Raw genomic sequence first — 21608 nt, 5'->3', positions numbered from 1 at the left:
ATGCTGTGATAGCCCATCACTTCCTTCCTCCTGTGGCAACTGAATCATTACAAAGGAGGATTTTTAAGGTAATGAATGTGGATGTGGAGCCCAGAGCCAGATGCTCAGTGAGACCCACGGTGAGGAATGACCCCAGTGTCAGTTTCTTCGTAGTGAGATTGATTCCTAGGGTGCTGAAAACAGCTGCCAAAAAAGATTCATGCAAGGAGGATTGGCATTAATATAATTCAGTAAGAAGGAGTCTGTGTTATGTACACATTACAAGAATATATAATAGTATTAAGAGTATAATGCACTGGATGCTGGGACTATTTCAGGCTAATCTCTTGCTAGAGCTACTGAGAATATATTTTGGAAGGGCTGAATAAAAAGTGAGGAAACAAAAATGGGGATTTAAGCCACAAAAAAAAAAATCAAATCTAATTAAAATATTGCTAAAAGTCCCTTGTTTCAAATTTTTGTTTTCTTGATTATATTTAGTACTGTTGGATAATCAAATACTTCACATCCATTCTAGATATGAAACCTCCTCTAAATTTCCTGTAACTGAGTAGGACTTTATTCCTTTAACTAGAGGTCTTGAGGGTTTTTTGGTATTTATTTTCTTGTGTGAGTGTGTTTATATTTTCAAAAAATGACTCTACAGCCATAGTATTTCTTTCTTCTGTGTTGCAGTCCATCTCTATATATATTCCTTGACTGGATGAAACATTGGCTTTTCATATACAGAATATGAAATAGGATACATGGGGAATTGTTAATAAGAAGAGCCATGCTCTAAGAGAAAGCAGTAAGTGAAAGAGAATCTGTGAGGACTTGAAGAAAGGCTTGTCATTGTGTGATGCTGGTCTCTGTGAAAGAGTTTTGGAGAAGGTGAGGAGCTTCTGCCACTGACAGGTGGGATATGCAAATCCCATCACAAGGGGAGATTAAGGAGAATAATGGAAGAGCTCTGACAGTTGCAACTGGCATTCATGCAACATCGAGAGGCTATAAACTGTGTAAAGCAATCGGGTTATAGCTTTCAATCTTCTTAATACAGTACTTTGTAATAGAAAATGGGTTTCTCCCTTTCCTCCTGACTTCAGATAAGATGCTTGTATTTCCCTAACGTGGCGACCACAGTGAAGTCAGTCCAGAGGGGGAAGCAAGGAGGTCAGAAGTCCTTAATTCATTCTGGAGGGGTTAGAGACCTACTGAGTTGTGACACAGCTTTACATATGAAGGGCTGCAAGTCAGCATTGGCCTTGGACAATCTCACATCCTCTGAGCCTTTCATACCACGGCAGAGTGAATACAACCCTCGCGTTGTGCAGAGCTCCAGCAAGGGGAATGAAACTGCCCCATTAAAGACTTCTTTCTCTGGAAAATGCTATTGTAGCTTGGCCAGAGTATTTTGTAGGTTCATATTGATTTTCCTTTGATTCCAAGGCTCCTGAGAAATAGCCCTCAACAAGCCCAAATCATGAATGTTTAAATGCAACATTTTTTGTTTTGAATCAGGAAACATTTTTGGAACGGATTTCTGATTCTTATATTCTACACTTTAAAATGATCCAGTGATACAAAAACCTTGATTCAGTGTGCTGGACATCTGAGATGGCATTACCTCTGGCTGCTGCTTCACAGAGTAAGGGCCTTCTGTGGGAAACGTGTCCTGCCTGATGTCCAGGTATGGGAATTGCACAGCATCTCAAACTGTTTTTGTCTATGTTTAGGTAACTGCTGTTATCTTAAAAGCTGTGTGTACCGGATCCTGTTCATCCAGATGCAAAGCTGCATTCAGGTTTACATTTCCAAGGAGGAAAAAAAATAAGACTGACACAAGGTGCTTTTTTTCCTCAATTATTTTTTTATACCTGGCCAGCAAACCAAAAAATCAATGACTCCCTCAGCTCTAATTGACATTTCTGTGTTAAATGAAAATGGTCCTTGATTCCAATTCAAATGGCAGCACTGGGTGATAAAGTAATTATTTTGGAATTTTCAGTGCATATAAAAGTTGATGCAGTAAAATGATTTTTGTGCCACTTGGAATTTTTTTTCGCTGTATCTTAAATCAAACAACAGTTAATGTAAGAGCCCTTAATCCCTAATTCTCCGTGCTGGTAACACAATAACACTTTTACTCAGTACTGTACTTTCTCTCCTTGGGGAACATAAAAGAAAAGTACTTTCAGAAGGAGCAGGATATTTTAGGATATGTCCTAAAATGTAATTTCTTCCTTTTAGAGGGTCTGTAAGAACTTAATTTAACCTCCCATCGTGTCCCTCAGTGGAGGAGTGTTCTCTTGTGAGTGCACACTGGCTGTTGGAGCTGCCTCTGGACTCCCCGGTGCTGCCATGCCGGGCACATGCTCAGGGCAGCTGTGCTGAGGTGCCCCTGATGTGGGGTGAGTGGGGAGCAGGGGCTTGAGGAAACAGGTGGAGATTTAGATGGAAGAAGGAGGGAAGTTGCAGCTCTTTCAGCAGCTGAGGGGGATGTCAATGCAAAGCATCTCCAACGGGAGCAGCCCAAACCAGGACAGAGCTTCCCGTGCGCTCTCCCCGTGCCGTGTTTGGGGCAGAACTGCTTCTACGGGGGCAGGAAGGTCAAGGGAGTCATGGACCTTGTGATTTCTCTTCTCCTGCTGGGAAAACTCCAGAGATAACCCCTTCATCTCATCTGGGCTTTTGGGGTGGAAACTGTTTACCTACAAAATGGGACGCTCTTGATAACTTCGACCACCAGGTCCCAGCCCAGTGTCAGTGTTCACATCCTAATTGTATGAGGTTTGGGGTCACCTTTGCTGCTGATCGTGCAAGGACAGCAGTGCCAAGAGCTCTTCCAGATAACTTTCATGCACTTCTTGAGGAGGAAGTGAAAAGCTCCTTAGAAAATCTCAGGCTATATAGATAACCCAACAGAGATATCCCGTGTCATTCCTCAAATGTTTCTCTTTTTCCCCCTGTTCTCACCTCCCCCACTAAATTTAAGCTGGAGAAAATAATTCAAGGGAAATATTTTATATAACAAACGTAGGCATGTTTTTGTCTCCATAAATTTTCCCTGCTCAATATGTAATTTTCTCAGGTGCACTTTTTTTATGGGGGGGTGAAGTAATCATAAAGTTCCTAATTCAGAAAGCACTGAGAAATTCCTAACTAATGTGGAAATGGACACCATTTAATCATATGGACTTTGCCTGGAAAATTTTTCTTTTAACTACAATGTATAATTTCAGTAGATGAAAGAGGTCATATGCTCCCTTTCTGTGTGTGTCACTGGGTCAGTTTAAATCTTTAGAAACAGCTTAATGTGCCCTGTCTGGGCCAAAAATTGTGCCAATATCTTTCACTGAATATTCTCTAAAAACAAACATAGGAAAATGAATTCCATTGACTATTCAAATGAATATTTGAGGGCCTTATTAAATAGGTAAGTGTAAATATGTTTTTCTGATGTAAAAAGAATACTTATGCTGAAAATCAAGCTCTGTATGCCAAAGAACATGATAGAGAAAATTAGTTTGCCTTCCACTGCTTTCAATTCAGTTTTCCAAGAAAAACAATACATTCCTGTAGATGAAAGATAAAATCTTTAAATGAAACATTATTGGAATCATAATCAAATTTTGGAAATGGTTATTTGCAAATAAAAGTGAGATCTTACTTTGTTCAAAACATTAGAATTGTTTTTTTTTTTTAATAGCGCAGGCTAAACAGCTTATTAAGAGATGCACCAGCAAAGCAGGAGATACATTAAACTTAATTTCAAAATGCACAGGTCCTTGGTGAAATGCCACCATGTTAGAGAAGTTTGGGGAGTGATTATTACCTGAGATGTTACTCTGGCTGAGGATTGAACCATGGGGAGGGACTGCACTACACCTTCTCTACTTCATTTGTGTTCATGTTTCCACACACCCCGTCAGCATATTAAAAGTGACAGAACCTGGGCCAGAGATGAGATGAGATGAGAATAGATCTGGCTTACATAGATCTGGACTTAGCCTGGGTCCAGTGACCTCATGCCACTAGAGATGAGCTGATGAAGTTTAGTAGTAAATATTTAGGCTATTGTAACTGAAGGATGCTTTGATGCAGATCTGTGTGTTTGTTTCAATAACAAATGACTGTTTAATTGTGTATCCTTGAAAATAAAAACAAACAAAAATAAACGAAAATATTCTTCAGCTTATCTTTTAGACAAAAAGCTTCCAATTTGGTGTTGCCTTCCATTTTATTTTCAACTTTTCTAAGATGACATGTGATCTTTCTTTTTTTCTCCAGAAACTTGTCATCCACTCCAAAAGAACTAATTTTAAAGTTGTTAAAGGAGTGAATGTGGTTGATTCCAGCTGTCTGATACCCCAGTCTGTGCATGTGGCTGTGGCCAAGGCATGATGGCAGGGCCCTGACATCCTGCCTGTGATGGAGGGAGTTGGACCATGGACCCCTACGAGAGCTGAGGAAAGGAGACCCAGCTCTGCACTCCTGTGCTGTGCACCAGGCTCCTGGCATCCTTTTTTCCCTCCTAAAAACACTGGGTTCAGCAATGGCTGAAATCTCTGTTACTTTCATGATGCTGCAGGCTGGGATCCCGTGAGATGGAGAGAGACTCAGCAGCTCCCATAGCTCCCTCTCCCATGGGAGCGTGAGTTCTTCCTCCCTGCAAATGTGTGCTTCATCCTCCTCCTCCTCATCATCAGCCACCCACAGCCCTGCCTGTTGATGCTGTTGCCTGGCGACCACCCTGTGATAGACAGCTTGGAGGGGAGCGATGATTAAACAACCTGAACTGGCTTCTGAAAGCAGCGATTTCATTGTAGTGTGACAGGCAGTGACAGCTCAGACAGCAACACATTCCGAGTGTGATTTCTGAAAAAAAAAGATAAACAGTAAACACACGAGGAGAGAGCCACACACACCTGTGTGTAGGTGTGCGAGCGCTGATGCTTTCCCTTGGGGCAGAAGGGCTGGAAAGGCAAGTAAGTGTTTTTGTATTAATGGAGGGTGAACAAAACCCTAATAAGTCTCATGATGAACAGATCAGCCCATGAGCCAGGGCAGCCTGCACTGATGCTGTCAAACATGAGCTCCTTGGGCAGCAATTAAACGGGATCCTGCAGGTGTTGGCAGCAGGGGGCTGCATGGCCAGCAGGAATAACACTGCTTCCAGAGGGGAACACCTGGAGGCTTCAGCATGAAGCTGGTGGTCCTGCTATGTCCACCTGCCATATCCCTTCCTGCCTGCCAGCTGGACAAGACAAGTACAGGCACAAGGATGCAGGCTGTCATTACAGTGTAAAAGTTTGTCTGTACACAAGGTATAGGTACAGCATGCAGTGAAGCAAATAACGTTCCTACTGATGGTTTGTCTCATCTGTGCATGGATTCAGAGAGAGGAAATGAATGTTTCTGGTGCTTCTCACTTGCTTCTCAAGCTCTACTTTTAGTTTTGTCCCAAGTATAATTGCTTTGTGCTGCTGTCCACCACATCCTGTTTGGGTGTTGGTCCCTTCCAGCCCTCCTTGGGAGCCAGCTCTGTCTTGGCAGTTTTATTGCACCTGAGCTTTTCACCATGGCAAACAGTGGAGGTGAAAGTAGTGCAAGTGAACATTACATCACTGCTGTAGTGCAAGTGAACATTACATTTCTCTTAAAGCAGAGTTAACCAAAGAGATTCTGATGTTTCCTAGAACTTCTAAGGTGATGTTAAGTGTAACAAGTATTTCCAGGAAATGTTTGTGCTCTGGATTATCTGCCTGTGTTTTGATGGCTGTGCATGTCCTTTTTAAATTGCTGTCAGTGTCTGTCCTGGGTACAGCAGCACCAATTTTCTTCAGTGCTATTCAAGTTCTTAAGGCAGGCTTATCAGTGAGGCATCTGAGGGATGGCTTTGAAGTGAAATAAGAAAACAAATCCCAAACTACTTTCCAAAGGTCCTTCCAAAAAGACTTAAGAGATCACCAGTGTTCCTGTCAGACTGAAAGAGAAATGCACACACAAAGAGAAGAAAATTTCATTGCCTGCCTTTCTCTATCCTTCCCATATCTCCTATCTCCATTGCATCTGGCACTCTCTCAGGATGAAGCAGTTGAGGAGAAATGTGGAGTCTGTGCCTTTTCCACTCACATAAATCAGTATTCATCTAAGCCAAGAACTGCTTTGAGGCAAGCAGAAGAAGAATCCTTCTCTATTCCTTTTTGACACTGAGGTATTGAAAGGCCAGACAGAAAGAGTAATTTCTGAGAAATCTTGCATTTGGCAAGGTGAATTTTGGTGTGAAACAAACCTTTATGAGCAAATAGGGGAAAGAAATACTTTGAGAAATTTTATGAGGAGCAGAGAATATTGTACAAAAGAATCAGCATCTCATTACAAAATGTTACTCAGAAACCTGCACTTAATCCTTCATATAGAGATCATTTTGTTTAAATAAGGACATATGTGGAGATTGTTGCTGGAGAGAGTTCAAAGAAGAGAAAAGATGTCTGTAATTTTGGGCTTCTGCTTAAATATATGGCATTGTGTGGTTGATGTCTGAACTGGGATGACACAAGACAAATTAAATTTTAACTCATTAGTAAATTTTCCTCCTAACAAGCTACTCAGATGATCCAGAAATACATTATGCAGTAGCAGCTGCTAGGAGATGAAAATATTTCATTGTAGCAATACATGGTATAATGAAGGATGGGGAATGAATGCAGTAGTGCAATAAGGACAGAAGAAGATGGATGACACATAGTCTTAAATATTCACCCTCTGTGTTGAGTTTACCCAGGACAGATGACGTCAGTAAATTGAAAACACCACTGAGACACATAAGTCATGAAATACTAATATTAGAGCCACTTGGGGAAAGAAAGTTGTCAAGGGGAAGAAAGTTGTCAGAAGAATTTTCTGTTAGAAAATACAGTTAGTCAAAATCAGAAAATTTCTTGGAGGTATGTCATTTTCAGTGACATTTTCTACACTAAAATATCAACCAAAATTGTCTGCATTCTGATAGTGTCAAAGGCTGTGATGAGAAACCTTGCCAATTGACTTGCTTTGGCACCAAGATAATGCCAGCATGGTGGACACATATTCTATACCAAATGTAAAACAATAAGTGTAAAAGTTCCTTGTTCCTCTGTCCTCTTTGACCCTCACTTCTGGTAATGGGCCCTGTGTATTCCTGGGCCCTGTCTGTTCAAAGTGATATTTTTCTGTCCTGGAGAGATTTGGATTCCATGTCTCTCCTCTTTGCTGAGTCTCCTCAGTTGCATGGAGGGCATCACCATAGGATTTTTGCTGAAGTTCTTGGGGCACTGAAGGTGCTGCAGGGAGGCAAGGCAGAGGGTAGTCTCAAAGGCGCAAATGTTTTCCTTTCAGAACCAATTATGGGGATTTTATCACTGATAATCATTGAAGTGTCCAAAGCCACATCTCTCTATATGTTTGAAATTAATGTTTTATGTTCTGACATTATAGAGAGGAAATGCTTTAGTGTTATTGACTATCAGGTGAAAAATATTTACGGATACTCATGGGAAATTTAATGATCTTGTCTTTCCCTCTAGGGACTGAAACCAAGCCTGTCTGAATTCCTCAGAACAGAAATGCTGGCTTCTGACACATTTAGATGGATAATGTAGCTAGGAAAGTAGTTTTAAAATTAATCTTGGCAATATTTTGCCATAAGATGATCTTTATTGGCTGCTGTAAAATTACGGTGAAGGGAACTTGAATATTAGATATTGCTTTTTGTTCCTGAAACAGTCTTAGCTTTTACTGAGAAGAGCTCTATGGAAAATCAGAAGCGTGGCAGCTTCACCATTTGTTAACTAGAACAGAAACTCAAGGGGAGAATGAATTGCAAGAGAAACATTTTTGAAAGACCAAATAGCTGTTTTTTCACCATTCTGACCCCTCCCCTGCTGAGCAGATTGATAGCCGAGATCCCAAGGTGCACTATTTCCACTCAAGCAGAGCCTCCTGAAGGTGTTAATCACTGACAACGTTTTCGTGTGGAACAAGGAGATGTCTCCTCCCTGTTAATTGCAATTGATGTACGGTGTTTCTCTTTCAAGCACTGAAATGCTTTAAAGGGAAATGTTTGATTCCTGGTTTAAAGAACTGTTTCAGCCATGACCTGGGAGGCAGAAGGTGTCTCAAGGAATGCTCTGGAGTGCTTTATGTAGGAGTCAGATAACTGGATTGCAGTGGCCCCGCTCAGGGAGGAGGTAGGGTGGATGTTTGCTGCTGTTTTAAATGTGTGAACAGGGGATGAGGAGCAGCAGAAACATGGGGTTTACAGATCCATTGATTATCCGATCACTCCATTCAGCCAAGTAAAGGATTTTTGTGATTTAGACAATTAACTTTTGAAAGGAAAAAAAAAATGGATGAAGAAGATACAGATGGGCACAAACACAGGAGATGAGCATTGATTTTAGGGTATGGGGAGAAGCAGAAGAAGGCAATTTGAAGGAAGATGAGGGAAGCTCTCAGGGTGTCAACAGGCCCTAGAAAGGGACCCATCTGTCTGCAATTTCCTGCCCTCTCAGGTGGAAGGAGTGGTTAATGACCAGGAAGGGATATGAGGGATGTGTAGATAGCTGAGGGTCTTTTGTAGAAGTTTGTGAAACTTTAAGTAGTCTGCTGAGTTTCTTGCAGCAGAGAAGCTGAGCCATGGTTGTTGGTAAGCTTTGAAAAGCTGATGTTGAGTTGTCTCAATTGGAAGAAAATCTACTGTGGTTTGAAATGTTTTCTACCACTGAAGAACCAGTACTGGGGTAGAAATGTGTTCTAACCAGGTAGGAAACCTTTCTGTTTGTGGGGCAATGTGAAGTGGAGAATGAGAAAAGACCTAGTAAAACTGGAGGAAGACAAGGCTGAAAAATTGTGTGCGGAGATGTTGCTTGGAAAATATAGGGATGGGGCAGCAAATGGAAGTTGCTGTTGGAGGAGAATAATGTGATTGTGTTAGAAAGCTAAGTTTTTGGGACATGGCCTAGAGAAAGGAAAGAGCAGGCAGGGGGAAATGTGGGAGAAGGTAAGGTTTGTGCATTGGGGCAGTACAATCCAAATAATAGGTTTTAATAGTGGTTTAAGCTCTAGAACTGGCTAAAAAGACACTCTAGAATGAAAAAGAACATTTCACTATTTTAGATGCAGATAGCTGGATTGATTTCACGCAAAGAGAGAAACATGAGCTTTTTGAGAAAGAATGTTGTTTTTTTTTTTTCTATTGGGGATTTTGGACTTACCTGATGTAGAAGCCCTGGCTGGTAACAAAAGATGCAGACAGAGGATAAGAGCCAGGATAAAAGTAAAACAGCCTGATTATGTCTTGGTAAAAGAGCTTGGTGGAGGTGATAAGGAAACACATTGGCAGATATTAACATTGTTAGCCGAAATTTCTTACTCAATGGGCAGAGATGTTGCTGGAGGGTGAAGTATAGATGAAAGAATTTACCTTTAATTTTCCACACTGTGACTTTCCCTGCATACACTGTACTATTTTTTCTCAGCATGTCTGAATGAGAGTCACCTTTCTTAGCCACTACCTGTGGAGGTTTGACATGAACCAGCCAGTCAGTTGTGTCTGATGCATCTGGTTTAATCATATTTCAATGCTTGGAGTCAGAGCTATATGCACACGAGGTCCTCTTCAGAGACGTGGGCAATTACACAAATTGGTGTGGAGACATTTTGCCAGAAGAGATGTATTTTGTTTACCTTCTTGAATTTGGCAGAGAATTGCCTTGCTACTTGAAGAGGTACAAGCTCTTACAGCAGGAAAGATGCTGTCTCTGGGCTTAGAAAGAAGTGAAATACTTGGGGACAGTAAAAGTCTGTGGACACAGCTTTTGTTTTCAAAAGGATGGTGTAAGGAAAACCAAAAGCCTTTAGGCCCTCCTGTATCTTTGTGATAAAAGTTAATATGGATAAGGCATCATCCTGTGCAGATTGGGAAGGATTGGTGCATTTTTTTCCTTTTGAGCATGGAGACTTGGATCGAGCTCTCCTGTGGCTGGCGATGCAATTACAGCAGAATGTTTCCAGCCTGGCTTGGATTTGAGGCTCAGAGGTGCAGTGGGCTGTCACTGTTGAGCTGAGAGGAGCAATGTCATACCTACTCTTGGTTTGCAGAAGGTTACCTGAAGTACTTGTGTTTACCTTACCTTAGCTTACACATTTAAAGTGTATTTTCTACTTCAGGATGAAGAGCTCTCAAGTGGACAGTTACGATAGGTGGGCTAATGTTTGCTGCCTCTTTAAATTGGGTTAGTGTGAGATGTTTCACTTAAATCTTCAGAATTTTTTTTTTCAGCTGAAGTTTTTGCATGTCTGCCCTGCAGAATCTTGCACAATGGCATTGCTGTTTTTTTTTTTTTTTTAAGCTGGTGTTGGCAGCTGGTGGCAAAGGGGTGATTTTAAATGGGCTGATGTGTTATAGGAGGCATAAAGAGGCAGCCTCTAGAACCTCATATCCTGCACTTATCATCTCAAGGGGGCTGGGAGTCTCTAGGATGACCAAGAATTACAACAGCACTTATCAGTGACTGACTCTTGGCTTCTTTCAGAGGTGATTTCTCCCATTCCAATTGATTTTTTTTTTATGTTCCTGCCCCTCCTTTCCCCCATTCATTCCAACTTCTTTTACTTGTGAAAGTGAAACACAGCTTGGCTTGCTTCTTGTGAAGATCTGCCAACACCCACATTAACCCACAAGTACCTTCTTTGTAGCCAGTAATTTGGCAGGAGGCCTTCTGTCTTCATAGTGCATAGTTCCTTCTGGAGAGTAGAACTTGCACTGCTGTTCATAGTTCTACTTGAAACATTTTCATATGTGTACCTTGAGGTCAAAAGGGTTTTTTGGATTTCCTGCGTGATTTGCCGTGGGATGTGAAAGGAAACCTGCCCTCAGATCCGCCACTCCTTTTGGCAGTTTCACTGAGGGTGTGCTTGAGTCACTCTGGTTTTGAGTGAGATCTAGTCCCTGGTGTGTGTGCAGTGCAGGCAGTGAGGATGGCCACCGGTGTTGGTGAATGATGGGAGAGCATCCCCACTGCCCCCTGCCCACCTGCTGCACCAGCACCGCTCCTGCTGGTGCCACAGGACAAGGGATACACCCAACCTTGTGTAAGGAAATGCCACAGAGCCTTCCCAGAAGGTGAAGGTGGTGGAGCTGTGACTCTAGCAGAGCTAAGGCATGGCAGTTGCATGGGATGGTATCTTCTGCTGCATTCCTGCCGAGATACCTGGCTTTCCTTGTGATTCTCCTCAGGTTGGATGCTGTCTTATTCAAGGCGGGGCTTGGAACTTGTCCTGCCTTTTAATCCACTTCAGCATCCCCCTAACTTTCTAAATTAATTGGAAGTGTTCACTTTGGAATAGAAAACCAGTATTTTAAGGTATGTGGGAGAAGTGCTTATTCTCAGCTCTGCCTTATCAGAAACAAAATGTTCCAGCATTCCCATCCATTATGTAAAGGGTAAACATGAGGGAAACAATGTAGAAGTTTTGACAAGAATTTTCCAGTTGATGGTATCCATTGCCCCTGAGCAGTGTTTGCCCAGGTGTGTCTTTAGGCAGAATGTGGGTCTGTCCACACAGCCACAGCTACCTGCAACCTGCTTTTGACACCACTCCTGTTCCCTCACACAGAAGGTAAATTGTAGCCAGGGTGAGATATTTTTGCTAATTATAAAACATTAAATGATCTTAATTTACCTTCTCCCCAATGAACAATGCAACTGAATTATCATTAGTGTTGTACAGAACCTTTGCTAACAATGGAGCCATTTGTATTAAATTCAGGCTTAGTTTTCTTATTCCATCAAGTCCCATCATTGTGTTGATTGTACTTTGAAGTCATAGCAGGCTTCCCTCTCCTGCTATTCACCTAATTTATTTCAGCCCCAACACACAGCTCCTAAATTCTTGTTAAATTTGTTTCTGAACAAAAGGACTAAAACTCGGTGTGTCTTAAATGAAAGACATGAGGCAGTTATGGTTCCCTTCATTTCCTCATATCTATTTGCTGTATCTAGAGAGCTATTGTCATGTGTGCACTACTGGGAAATAATAATATTAATAAAAAATAATAATTCTCCTAGGATTTGCTGTCAATAGAAACAATCTATAGAGAACTTAAACCCAGCGAGTGAGTGATTAAAGTTTAGCAGCAGAACTGAAAAATACTTTCTGAATGCAGAAAGAAGCTAAAGAAGATAGACAGGAGCTAGAGGGATCTGCTTGGTCTCTGAAGCCAGTATGAGCTAGAACGCTGCTGTGAAGGGGTGGGAACTTATGTGAGAACTTTGCCTCCTCATGGCTCTCCTGTCTTTCTCCTCTTTCCCCAGGAAACCTTTTCTGGCTTGGGGGCATGCAACAGTTGAAATTTTGTCTCTTCCTTAAGCAGGGCTGGAGGAGCAATTTAAGAGCTTAGAGAGAAGTGTGGGTGAACTCAGTGTGTGTAAAAGGGTTTATAAAGCTGTGACTGTGACTCTGGGCACTGTGTGTGGATGATACTGAGTGTACAATAGGTTGTTACTGCTGCCTTTATTCTTCCCAGATATCACAGATTTGACTGGCTTCTGAGAACTGACCTTCCCCAAAGAAAAAAAATTAAAAGTCTTGTAGGCACCCAATTTGAGACAGATCGGGTCAGCACTGTATTTGGCCTTGTAGGAATTGTGCTTGTCTGGGTGAAGTGAGAATTTTTTTCAACCTAGATGAGTGAATAGCTACAGAATCCCAGGTTCAGCAAAGAAGCCTGGTTATTTAAATTGTTCTGTCTCTGTTAGTTTCCTCTCAGAGTGCCAAAGAGCTGGTGAAGTGCGATTAGTTTCCTTTCTCTGATAAAAGCAGATTAACACTGGCTAAAATTGCACCCATTTTCTCTTGGTAAATGAACCATAAGACACACTGTCAAAAGAGAGTCTTCCATAATGACTGTGGTTAATATTTCAGAGCTTAAACTCAAGCATGAGAGAATCAGCAATATATGCTGTACATTAGCTTGATTTCTATTCACTTGCAGCTCAAGAGTATTCTTCTCTTCCCTCATGCTAATTTCAGAGTTCTGTAGAGCAAGGGATTTGCATCTGATTTCGTACTCAGGTATGTATGTATTTTTTATTGGGAAAGCTGTACTGTCGGCAGAAGTGAGGCAGGATAGTTCATGTGCTTGTGGTTCTAAGCTGAGGCTCAGGAAATCTCAGTTCCCTCCTCTCCTGCAGAGTTCCTGTGCTTAGCAGAGAATCCCTGTGCCTCAAGTCAACTCAGTTCCTTGAATCGTAGCGTGAGTGTGAAAATCCTTTCCTTGCTCCTCGTGGAATCCATCAGTTCTTGGGTTCTGCAGAGCTTGTGGTGCACTAAAATACCCTCTTAAGATCCAAGGTTAGATGGGGAAGATCTCCTGGGGCTCACAGGTTGAGCTATGCAAATACAAATTCCTGTGTTACGAGGGGTACCACATATACCAAGGCACACACCCCGTCTGGGTCTGCTGGTCTTGCTTTTTACCCCTCAGTATGTTTGTGCTCAGCACATTCATGTGGGGCAGTGAAGATCTGCTCTCTGTGAATCTCAAGACTGCTCCTTCCTGAGATGCCAGGCAGAGGGTGACTTTAGTCTCATCTCTTGCTCCCTTGCTGTCTGTTTTCTGCAGAGAGGCTCTCTGGACAGATTGCTTGGGCGCTGTCCGTGAGTGCTGCTTCCTCTGCAGAGAACGTGCTTGGCTGGACGCAGTTTTCATTTGCTTTGTGTTCCACAGGGATGTTTTCTGCCTGATTCGTGCTCTCACTTTCCTGGAAGAAAATATTAAATTTCAGACCATGGCACCTCTGCTGTTAAAACCATATCCGTGTCCGACTGCCTGAGTCTCCCATTACTTTCTAGTCCTAATGCATAAACCAGTGCAGCCAAGTAAACTACATAGTGCTTAAAAATTACGTGACCCTGTCTTTGATTCTTATCATCTGCTTCAAAGCAGCACTGCCTGGGATCTGGGACATCTGAGTAGCCTTTTTGGCTGACAAAGCCAGAAGTGAGAAAATACAGCAGGAATGTTATGGTTTTAGGACAGGCACTTGGGAATGTAGATTGTGACCAATTGTGCAGAGAATGTAGGGTAATGGTCTAGCCTAGGATGAGAAGTTGTAGGACAAATGCAACAGCTCTGGTGTGCTAAAAACAAAAATAGGATGGTTGTATGCAGCCAAGGTAATAATTTTCCTAAGAGCTCTTGAAACAACTGAAATTGTTAACATTGCAATTATTCTCAGTAATTTTATATAATAATAATTTTAATTATTCTCAGTAATTTTATTCTACTTGCAAATTCTGTTTTCTTGCTTTTTATTTTTTTTGTGTTGATTACAAAAGTTAATTTCTTTCTTAATTACCCAGTTCTCAAGCCCTGATGTAGATTTCTAACACTTTGAGGCATATTTAAGCAGATCTTTGTTTATGCATTTGGGGGAAAAACAAACAAGGAAATTTAGAAAATGGTTTTAACACCAGCCGTCCTTTGTGAAAACATGCTGTTGATTGATAACCATAATGCTAAGCAATTGTTGTTGCTAGAACTTCGGTGTTGTATTCATTCCAGAGGAGTGACAGGAGATGGAAGCTGCTGTTCCCACTGTTTTGCCTTGATAAGCCAGTTCACTTTTCCTCAAAAGCCTTTACCAGTTTCACATTTTTCATCCTTGCTCACATGAGGAAAAGGGTGCTGCAAAGACTCAGGAAAGGTTTCAGGAACTTAACACTTACAGGAAAGAGATTAGAAAGCCCTGCTGGGGTGAGCCAGGATTCTCATTTCACATCTTTGTTATGGGGATCCCTAGGGGTCCTTCTGGGACTCTGTACTTTGCTTTCTCTGCCCCATTTCACAGCTCTCACTGCAGCATTGCCACAAAAGAAACTCACTTTTTTATTTATGAATATCTGGGAGAGAAATTATTAGCACCATCTATTGGAGAAGTAGAGATACTGGTTTCTTCACAGGTCTGAATCTGCAGTGAGAATGTGCCTAGAAAAGCTGCTTGTCTTTTAACTTACAGCAGCCTGGAGTCTGTGCTTGGGAGATTGTGCCTTGTTTCAAAATGTACCTTAAAGAAATGCAGTGAACCATTTAAAAGAGGGCAAGCAAAGATTCAAATGTCAAAATGGTACCTTGGCTGTGGCTATCTTGCCTGTCTAGAGCCTAGAGTCAATCTGGGCTAGCATGTCTGAGAAATTTGGGTGAAGAATGGGATATTTGACCTTCTTGATCTTTATAGGATGAAGAAGACTCATATCACTTGAAGAAAAAGCAGAGGAAGTACTATTATTAGCAAAAGACTGACTTCAAGGCACATCTCCAGGTTGGAGAGTATTCATGATCTGGAGTAGTTTCGGGACAAATATTATTTGATGGCTGTGACTCCTGACCAGAGCAGTGTCCTCTGTCCCATGTTTGAGGTCACTTGTCCATCTAGACCCTGTAGAGCTCCTAACTTTCACTTACTGTGCTGCATCATGGACCTCTCTCTGTTTCTCCAGTGCTCTTGCCTGTTGAAGTTTTGTGCTGTTCCTGTAGCTTTGGTTGTCCCTGGCTCCTCCTTCAGTAACAACTGATGTCTTGGTGGGAGCACCATGCTGGCAGGCCAGGGCTCAAATCCGACTGTTGATAAGGAATGACACGACAAGAACAGAGCAGGTCATGGTCTCTTTAAGTCAAAAAGGTCTGATGTGTGCTGCTGGGGGAAACATGTAGCCCTGCACTGATAGAGCAAGAGCTGCCATACTGCTGGTTCTAAATTGTTTGCCTTACCATATTTGTTGGAGAGTACTTAAAGTGTCTGATGTGTCCATTGAAAAATGTTTCCTTAATACTCAGTGTAATTATATTAAGATCTTGTTTATCCATTTGCTGTTCTCACAGCACAGTCTTTTAATTTTCACTCCGTGGTATTTGCACAGTAGAAACAAAAGTCCTATTGTTTCGTATCCTCTGTTCTGCTTGGTAAGCAAGCAAAGGTCTTTTATGTTACATTCACATGATTGCAGCTAATCATTTTGATGTTTTTAAGAAGCTGTGGTCTAGCAGGTAACTCAGTAAAAGTTTAGCTTTCAAAGAATTGGACAATTATTATTTCTGACTCTCTGGATAGCTGTAGGAGAGACCTCAGTACTTTCTATCAAAACTTCCTATTTCACTAGCTCGCTCTATCAGTGCTAGCTGATAAGATAGCTAGATTTCAGATAATTAAGACCCCAAAATTCAATGACAATGAATGCCATTCTGGGAGTATGGGAGGATTAAATACAAGAGAATGGCAAAGAGAGCTGTGAAAGGGTTGTTACTGTCTCGGGAGGTGGTGTAAGCTGGGCAGTTTCAGCCTTGATGCCATTGGCTACACGGAATTGCAGTGCTGGTGAAATGCATACTGCAGAATTGCTTATGCAGTGACAACCTCCGGAGCTCCTTCACTCGAGTTTTAAGTGATCCTAGTGACAGGTTTCCCTGCATGCTTCACTTGGGAGCTGTGTGCTTGGTCTAATTGATTGACCCATTAGCAAAGCAAATTTCTCTTGCTATTCAGCCAGAACTTTCCTTCTGCTTAATTTCAGCCCATCACTCCTAGTTATGCCCCTGCAAAACCTGCCTGTACTGCCTTTGCCACACTCTAGCTTTATTGATCCTGGTTCTATGTAAGCAATTCTTAACTGAGTGAACTTATTACTGGCAGTACCAGGGCAGTGAAGGCACTGGTGAGAGCCTGTTTTCCTGATCTGTGAGGCTGGAAGAGAGGAATGCAGGGAAGGAGTTTGGTGGTATTCACTGAACTTTCTGAATGGCTGCCTGGAGTGGTGAAAAATGGTTTCTGAGTTTTCCCCAAGTCCTCAAATATATGAGTTTGCACATCTATGTGTGCAATATGTGTGGATATCCAGGCCACTGGATGTCACAGCAAGTAGTCCTGAAATCAGGAGTTAACTCATGGGTATTTGGCCTCTGGGAGGTTTTTCAAGGGTAATTTTTGGATTCTTGTCAAGGAATGTGTCTTGTAGGTACAAGGAATGGATAATGTCTGAGGGAAGTTCTTACATGAGTGTTTGGCTGAGGAAACCTGTTGTGTAAAAGGCATCATAAGAACTGACTCCCAAACTTCATATACTATGATCCTTCCATTTCAATGTCTGTTCTAGGCTATATACTCCAGAAGCATTGAGCATGCTAAAATACCCACAAATTGAGGGGGATAATCACCCTGTGACTTGCTCACACCCTGTTTAGAACTACCTAGATAAATATGTGTCTCATCATGAGCTTTGTGCTGTTGAGTTTATTCTGTCTCTAGGGTGTTGCTCATCTCGGTGGCCAAGCAGGAAAATTCTCCTTGATTCTCAAATTTCCATGCCCTTACCCCTTCTTTGCCCCAGTTTACTCCTGAATGTAGCAAGATCTCTTTCCCAAGGGTGCTGGAGTGGAAAGGGGGAGAATAGTATTTCTGTTGTTGGGATTTAATTTGAAGGCCATTTACAAGACATTTTGGGCAGCCTGCTCATGCTATTGTGGAAGCTGTTGGTATGTGCTTCTCTGAGCTTACAGATCAACAGGATAGTTAGAGGGGCACTATTATTAAGAATTTTAAAGCCACTGATCGTTTCCTGTCTAGGGGAAAGCAGAGAGGCATGTGTGGGGCAGCAGGTGGTGGGAACACAGCCAGGCTGTGGATAAAACAGCAAATGCTTGACTGTACTGGTCCTGCTCCCACAGAGTTCAACACAAGCACAAAATTGTAGTTATCAAGCCTTAGGCACTACATAGTATTTACAAGCTGAGGGATCCAACTCCTTGTTTTAGGATACTAGGCCCCTATTAGTGCAAGAAGAGCTAAGCACAGGAAATTGCTGCAGCCTGCTGCTGAGATGCCAGTGGACACTGAGCCTCCCACGTTCTGTTGTGTGTTCCTGGAGGCTGGTTCTGCAAAAGTGATTAATAAATGGGAGCTGTGCACCTTTCTGCTGTGGCTGCAGAAGCAAAGCCAAGACAATTATTTGCCCATCAGAGCTGGGTTATGGTGTTCTTCCTCCCATCTTCTCTATCCACTCTTTTGTTTTTGTATTGTTTTGCTGAGAGTGTAAATGCAGAGATGATTAATTGCCTTTCTGACCTGATTCTGTAGCTACATGGGATCTGCTTCTATCAAAATACTCCAGCCCAAATGACTAGAGTATGCCAAAGTTAGGTGATTAAAGAATTATAAAATACTTTCTGAGCATCCTATTCTCAACTCGTTGTGACTTTGGACAGAAGCCTAGGCAAGAGGGGGAGAGAAGGGTGAAAAATAAATAATAAAAAAAAAGAAAATAAAAATAGTAAATTCAGTGAGAGAGACTTCTGCAATATTTTGCTCTCATTTTATTGAGAAGATTGATAACAAACATTAGTGAGGCAAAATTACAGTGATTTGTATACATTCCCAGGTGAACATGTTTAACATTAATAAAATATTATAGCCTTCTCTATCACAGAGCTATTGTACTGATCATAAAATGAAAGGGCTTTATATATATATATGTAGGCAGGGGAGTGTGTGTGCTCTTACAGCATGGATGGAGGCATCTCATTTTCAGCTAGTAGACTAAAATCTGTGCTGGGCTGGAATAGTGAAGTGTTTAACTCTGCTAATGCTATGGACAATTACTACTCTGGGTGAGGACGCACCTGGCAAACTCTTATTTCAGATGCCAAGGCAAACCCAGTGGATCTGGCTGAAATGCCCCCTAAGCCACCAATGCCTTAAACCCAGCTCAGATGCTCTGTTAGTTTCTGTTGAGGTCGGCAGCAAGCTGAGCACCCCGTGGCTCTCGTAGGTGTGAGTGTGGCACAGCACATCAGGGTTGACAGGTTAAGTGCTTTCTCCCTGCTGCTCCAGAGTTTGTGGCAGGAGCTGAGCAAAACTGAAGGACATTCAAATAGAAATAAACACTTCAGGATGAGAATTTTTTGTGTGGTGTTTTTGAGATAAGTGGTTTTGGAGTTTCTGTGTTGCCTAGTTTTATTTTATTACAGATGATGCTGAGGGATAGGCTGGGTAGCACTGCCTTGTGCTGGCTTCTCAGCAACAGTCACTGATGTCAGCTGTGGTGGAGGAAGGAGCTGATGTTCCCTCCCAGTCCTGGGGCATTTTTCTGGTGGTTGCTCTAGCTTACAACAAATACCTCCTGGTTTTGTGGCCCTAAAATGGTAGGAAGATTAGAGATTAATTTCACCATGATGCAACACCATCACCTGCCATTCTGAAGTGAATCTACTTTCATACCCTCCTGTGTGCGCCTTAAATATTCTAAGTTGAGGAGATTAACTTACTACCAAGGTAAAAGAGGACACAAATTTGTGGTGATAATACTTGTACAATAAATTCCTATTTGCTTCGTCTTTCACTTTCCACTGTGATAAACTAATGTGGCATAGTGGACATCTGCTTTCCTTTAAACCATGAAGAACTGATGAATTGTTTTAATTATTTCTAGGGTTTTAAAGAAGATGCAATTATTTTTTTTTCTTCAGTACAAAATATTTCAAATGCTAATGTTCTTTGGAAGTGAAGATAACATCTACTGCAAAAACGTGCTTGCTTTGACAGCATTGTATGTTTTAGCCAAATTAAATGAAGGAAATAGTGTTTAACTCCTGGTTCCAATCAAAAGCCAGCATCATCCCAACTCTGTCATTCATTTATAATTTTGGCCCCTAGTAGTTTTTTCTACTCTAAATACATGAGATAGAAAATGCAAAAGTAGTCATCTCTATTCCCTTTTCTTCTGCTCTCCACCTATGCTTTAAATGCTGTTTGAAATGAAATGTAAAGAAACATTATTTTTACAAACAATGTCAAAGCAAACCTCAGTCTAGAAATCAAATCAAAGTTCAATCCAGAAATTTCACTGCTTATTTTCAGAGAGGATTATTTTTTCTGATGTGTTCTCTTGCCAAAGAAAGCCATAGTTTTTCTGACCAACTCTTTTTACTAATAACAAAGGAGTTATCAGAAAGATAACCTGTCTCTTAAACTGGAGTTTACAGCTCACTATGTGTTCTCTTATGCTTTGAATTCACTTTAATTTATGGGTGTCTTTTGTCATGTAACAAAGGAGGTCGGCTGAGAAAGGACATTGAAGGATTGTGTGTATGCGTACACTTGCAGCTTTTCCTGAGCATAAGCTGTGGGTTGCAGTATTCAGAGAGTAGAAAGGGATGTTCTGTCCTGCCCATGCCCTGGGTTGGACAGGGTCTAAGAAACTGTTGAAGAAAATCTACATGAGCATTTGAATTGAAAACAATCTGAATTACATCCTTCAGGTTTTTTATCTACCAGGTAGATATTTATATTCTAGCAGATGAAGTGATTGTGGATTTCAGATGCCTGTACGCTGGGGAACTGATCCATCTTGAATGGAAACCAAGAATGGAATTGGGACACCTGGTTGGGTTCATAGTTTGCTAATCCTGATGGGCAGCCTTTTTCAATTTGTTCCACTGGTGTCTATTTGCAGTGCCAGTGCTTTGAGGCAGCAGCTGTCCACGGGATGAGTAGGTTTCTGTCGGAGTCTCTGAGTCAGGTTTCTGCATGCCCTGCTGATCAGTAGGTAAAAATGCAGAGCATAGAATACTCTGATTGGGTGAGTCTTTTCTTCCTCCCAAGGAAGGCATGGCAGCTTCATGTACACCCTTATTCTGCACACCAGTCTCCAGGAACCAGAAGCTGGGTACCACTGCTATAGATGGGGCTGCTAGACATTTGTCATCCCCAATTTTAAGACCACTATCCATGTACTTCCTTTAAGAAGAGGAGCTGTGGTGGGAGATGAGTTCTGTAAAGTCATTATTTCCCCCTGGAAGTAAAGATGATTACTGCATAGCCTGTGTTGTTGTTTAGGCAGTTTTAGAACAGCTGTGCTAAAAGTGAAGCAATGGGTTGTCTCTTCTAAACTGCTGGTGCTGTAAAGACAAGGACAGAAAGGAATGGCAGGTGTTTATCTCCATGTTTCTACCAAGTTTTAGTGCATCAATCACTCATGCTATCCAAGACTTGTTGAGGAGAGATAATAAGATTTATTGGTGGCTGTTGGGATAACCCACATAGTGCATAAACATGTTAATAAAACTCCAGGGAGTCTTGGTCTATCAAAATGAAATAGTCAGGGAGGAGCACAGGCTCCCAGCTATGGAGCAGCTGAGCTCTTGGAGGGAGGTCAGTTCTTCACAATCAACATTAATTGCACAGAGCTTCTGATGGCTTTTTGTGATTTGTTTATTTATTTATTTCCTCTTGCAACATTCAGTGAAAGTCTGAGAAATGGAAATCAGACACTTGCAGTGGAGGAGGCGTAAGAGGCTAGGAATACAATACAGTTTTCCATCCTCCTGTCATCATTGTGACCATGATGGACTTACAACAGACTGCTTGGTTGTGAGAGGGAAAAGACTCAAATGAAGAACTGTGTTAACTTGTGAGCAGTTAAGTTAGAAGCAGAAAATGTGACTTTGGTTATTTATTACTCTAATGCTTACTCCTGCCCTCCAGTACACATGGGGTACTTGCCATAGTACCAGCTACACTGCTATGGGA

The 21608-nt window shown here is 41.7% G+C and overlaps 1 protein-coding gene across 4 annotated transcripts in view; it reads left to right on the top strand.

The window, feature by feature from the left end:
- Positions 1 to 21608, top strand: part of LOC137478275 (VPS10 domain-containing receptor SorCS1-like) — a 261330-nt gene that overhangs the window by 6747 nt on the left and 232975 nt on the right. The window contains exon 1 of one of the 4 annotated variants that reach the window (XM_068198010.1): positions 8642 to 8786. The exons of the other annotated variants lie outside the window; for them this stretch is intronic. Coding sequence (XP_068054111.1) covers positions 8772 to 8786 — 15 coding nt within the window. The 5' untranslated portion in view covers positions 8642 to 8771. Of the gene's footprint in view, positions 1 to 8641; positions 8787 to 21608 lie in introns of those variants that run through there. 4 annotated transcript variants of the gene reach the window in all.

This window comes from Anomalospiza imberbis, chromosome 8 (assembly GCF_031753505.1).
Source record: "Anomalospiza imberbis isolate Cuckoo-Finch-1a 21T00152 chromosome 8, ASM3175350v1, whole genome shotgun sequence".
In the NCBI taxonomy this organism is placed as follows: Eukaryota; Metazoa; Chordata; class Aves; order Passeriformes; family Viduidae; genus Anomalospiza; species Anomalospiza imberbis.
This window is presented reverse-complemented; position numbering and strand designations above follow the sequence as displayed.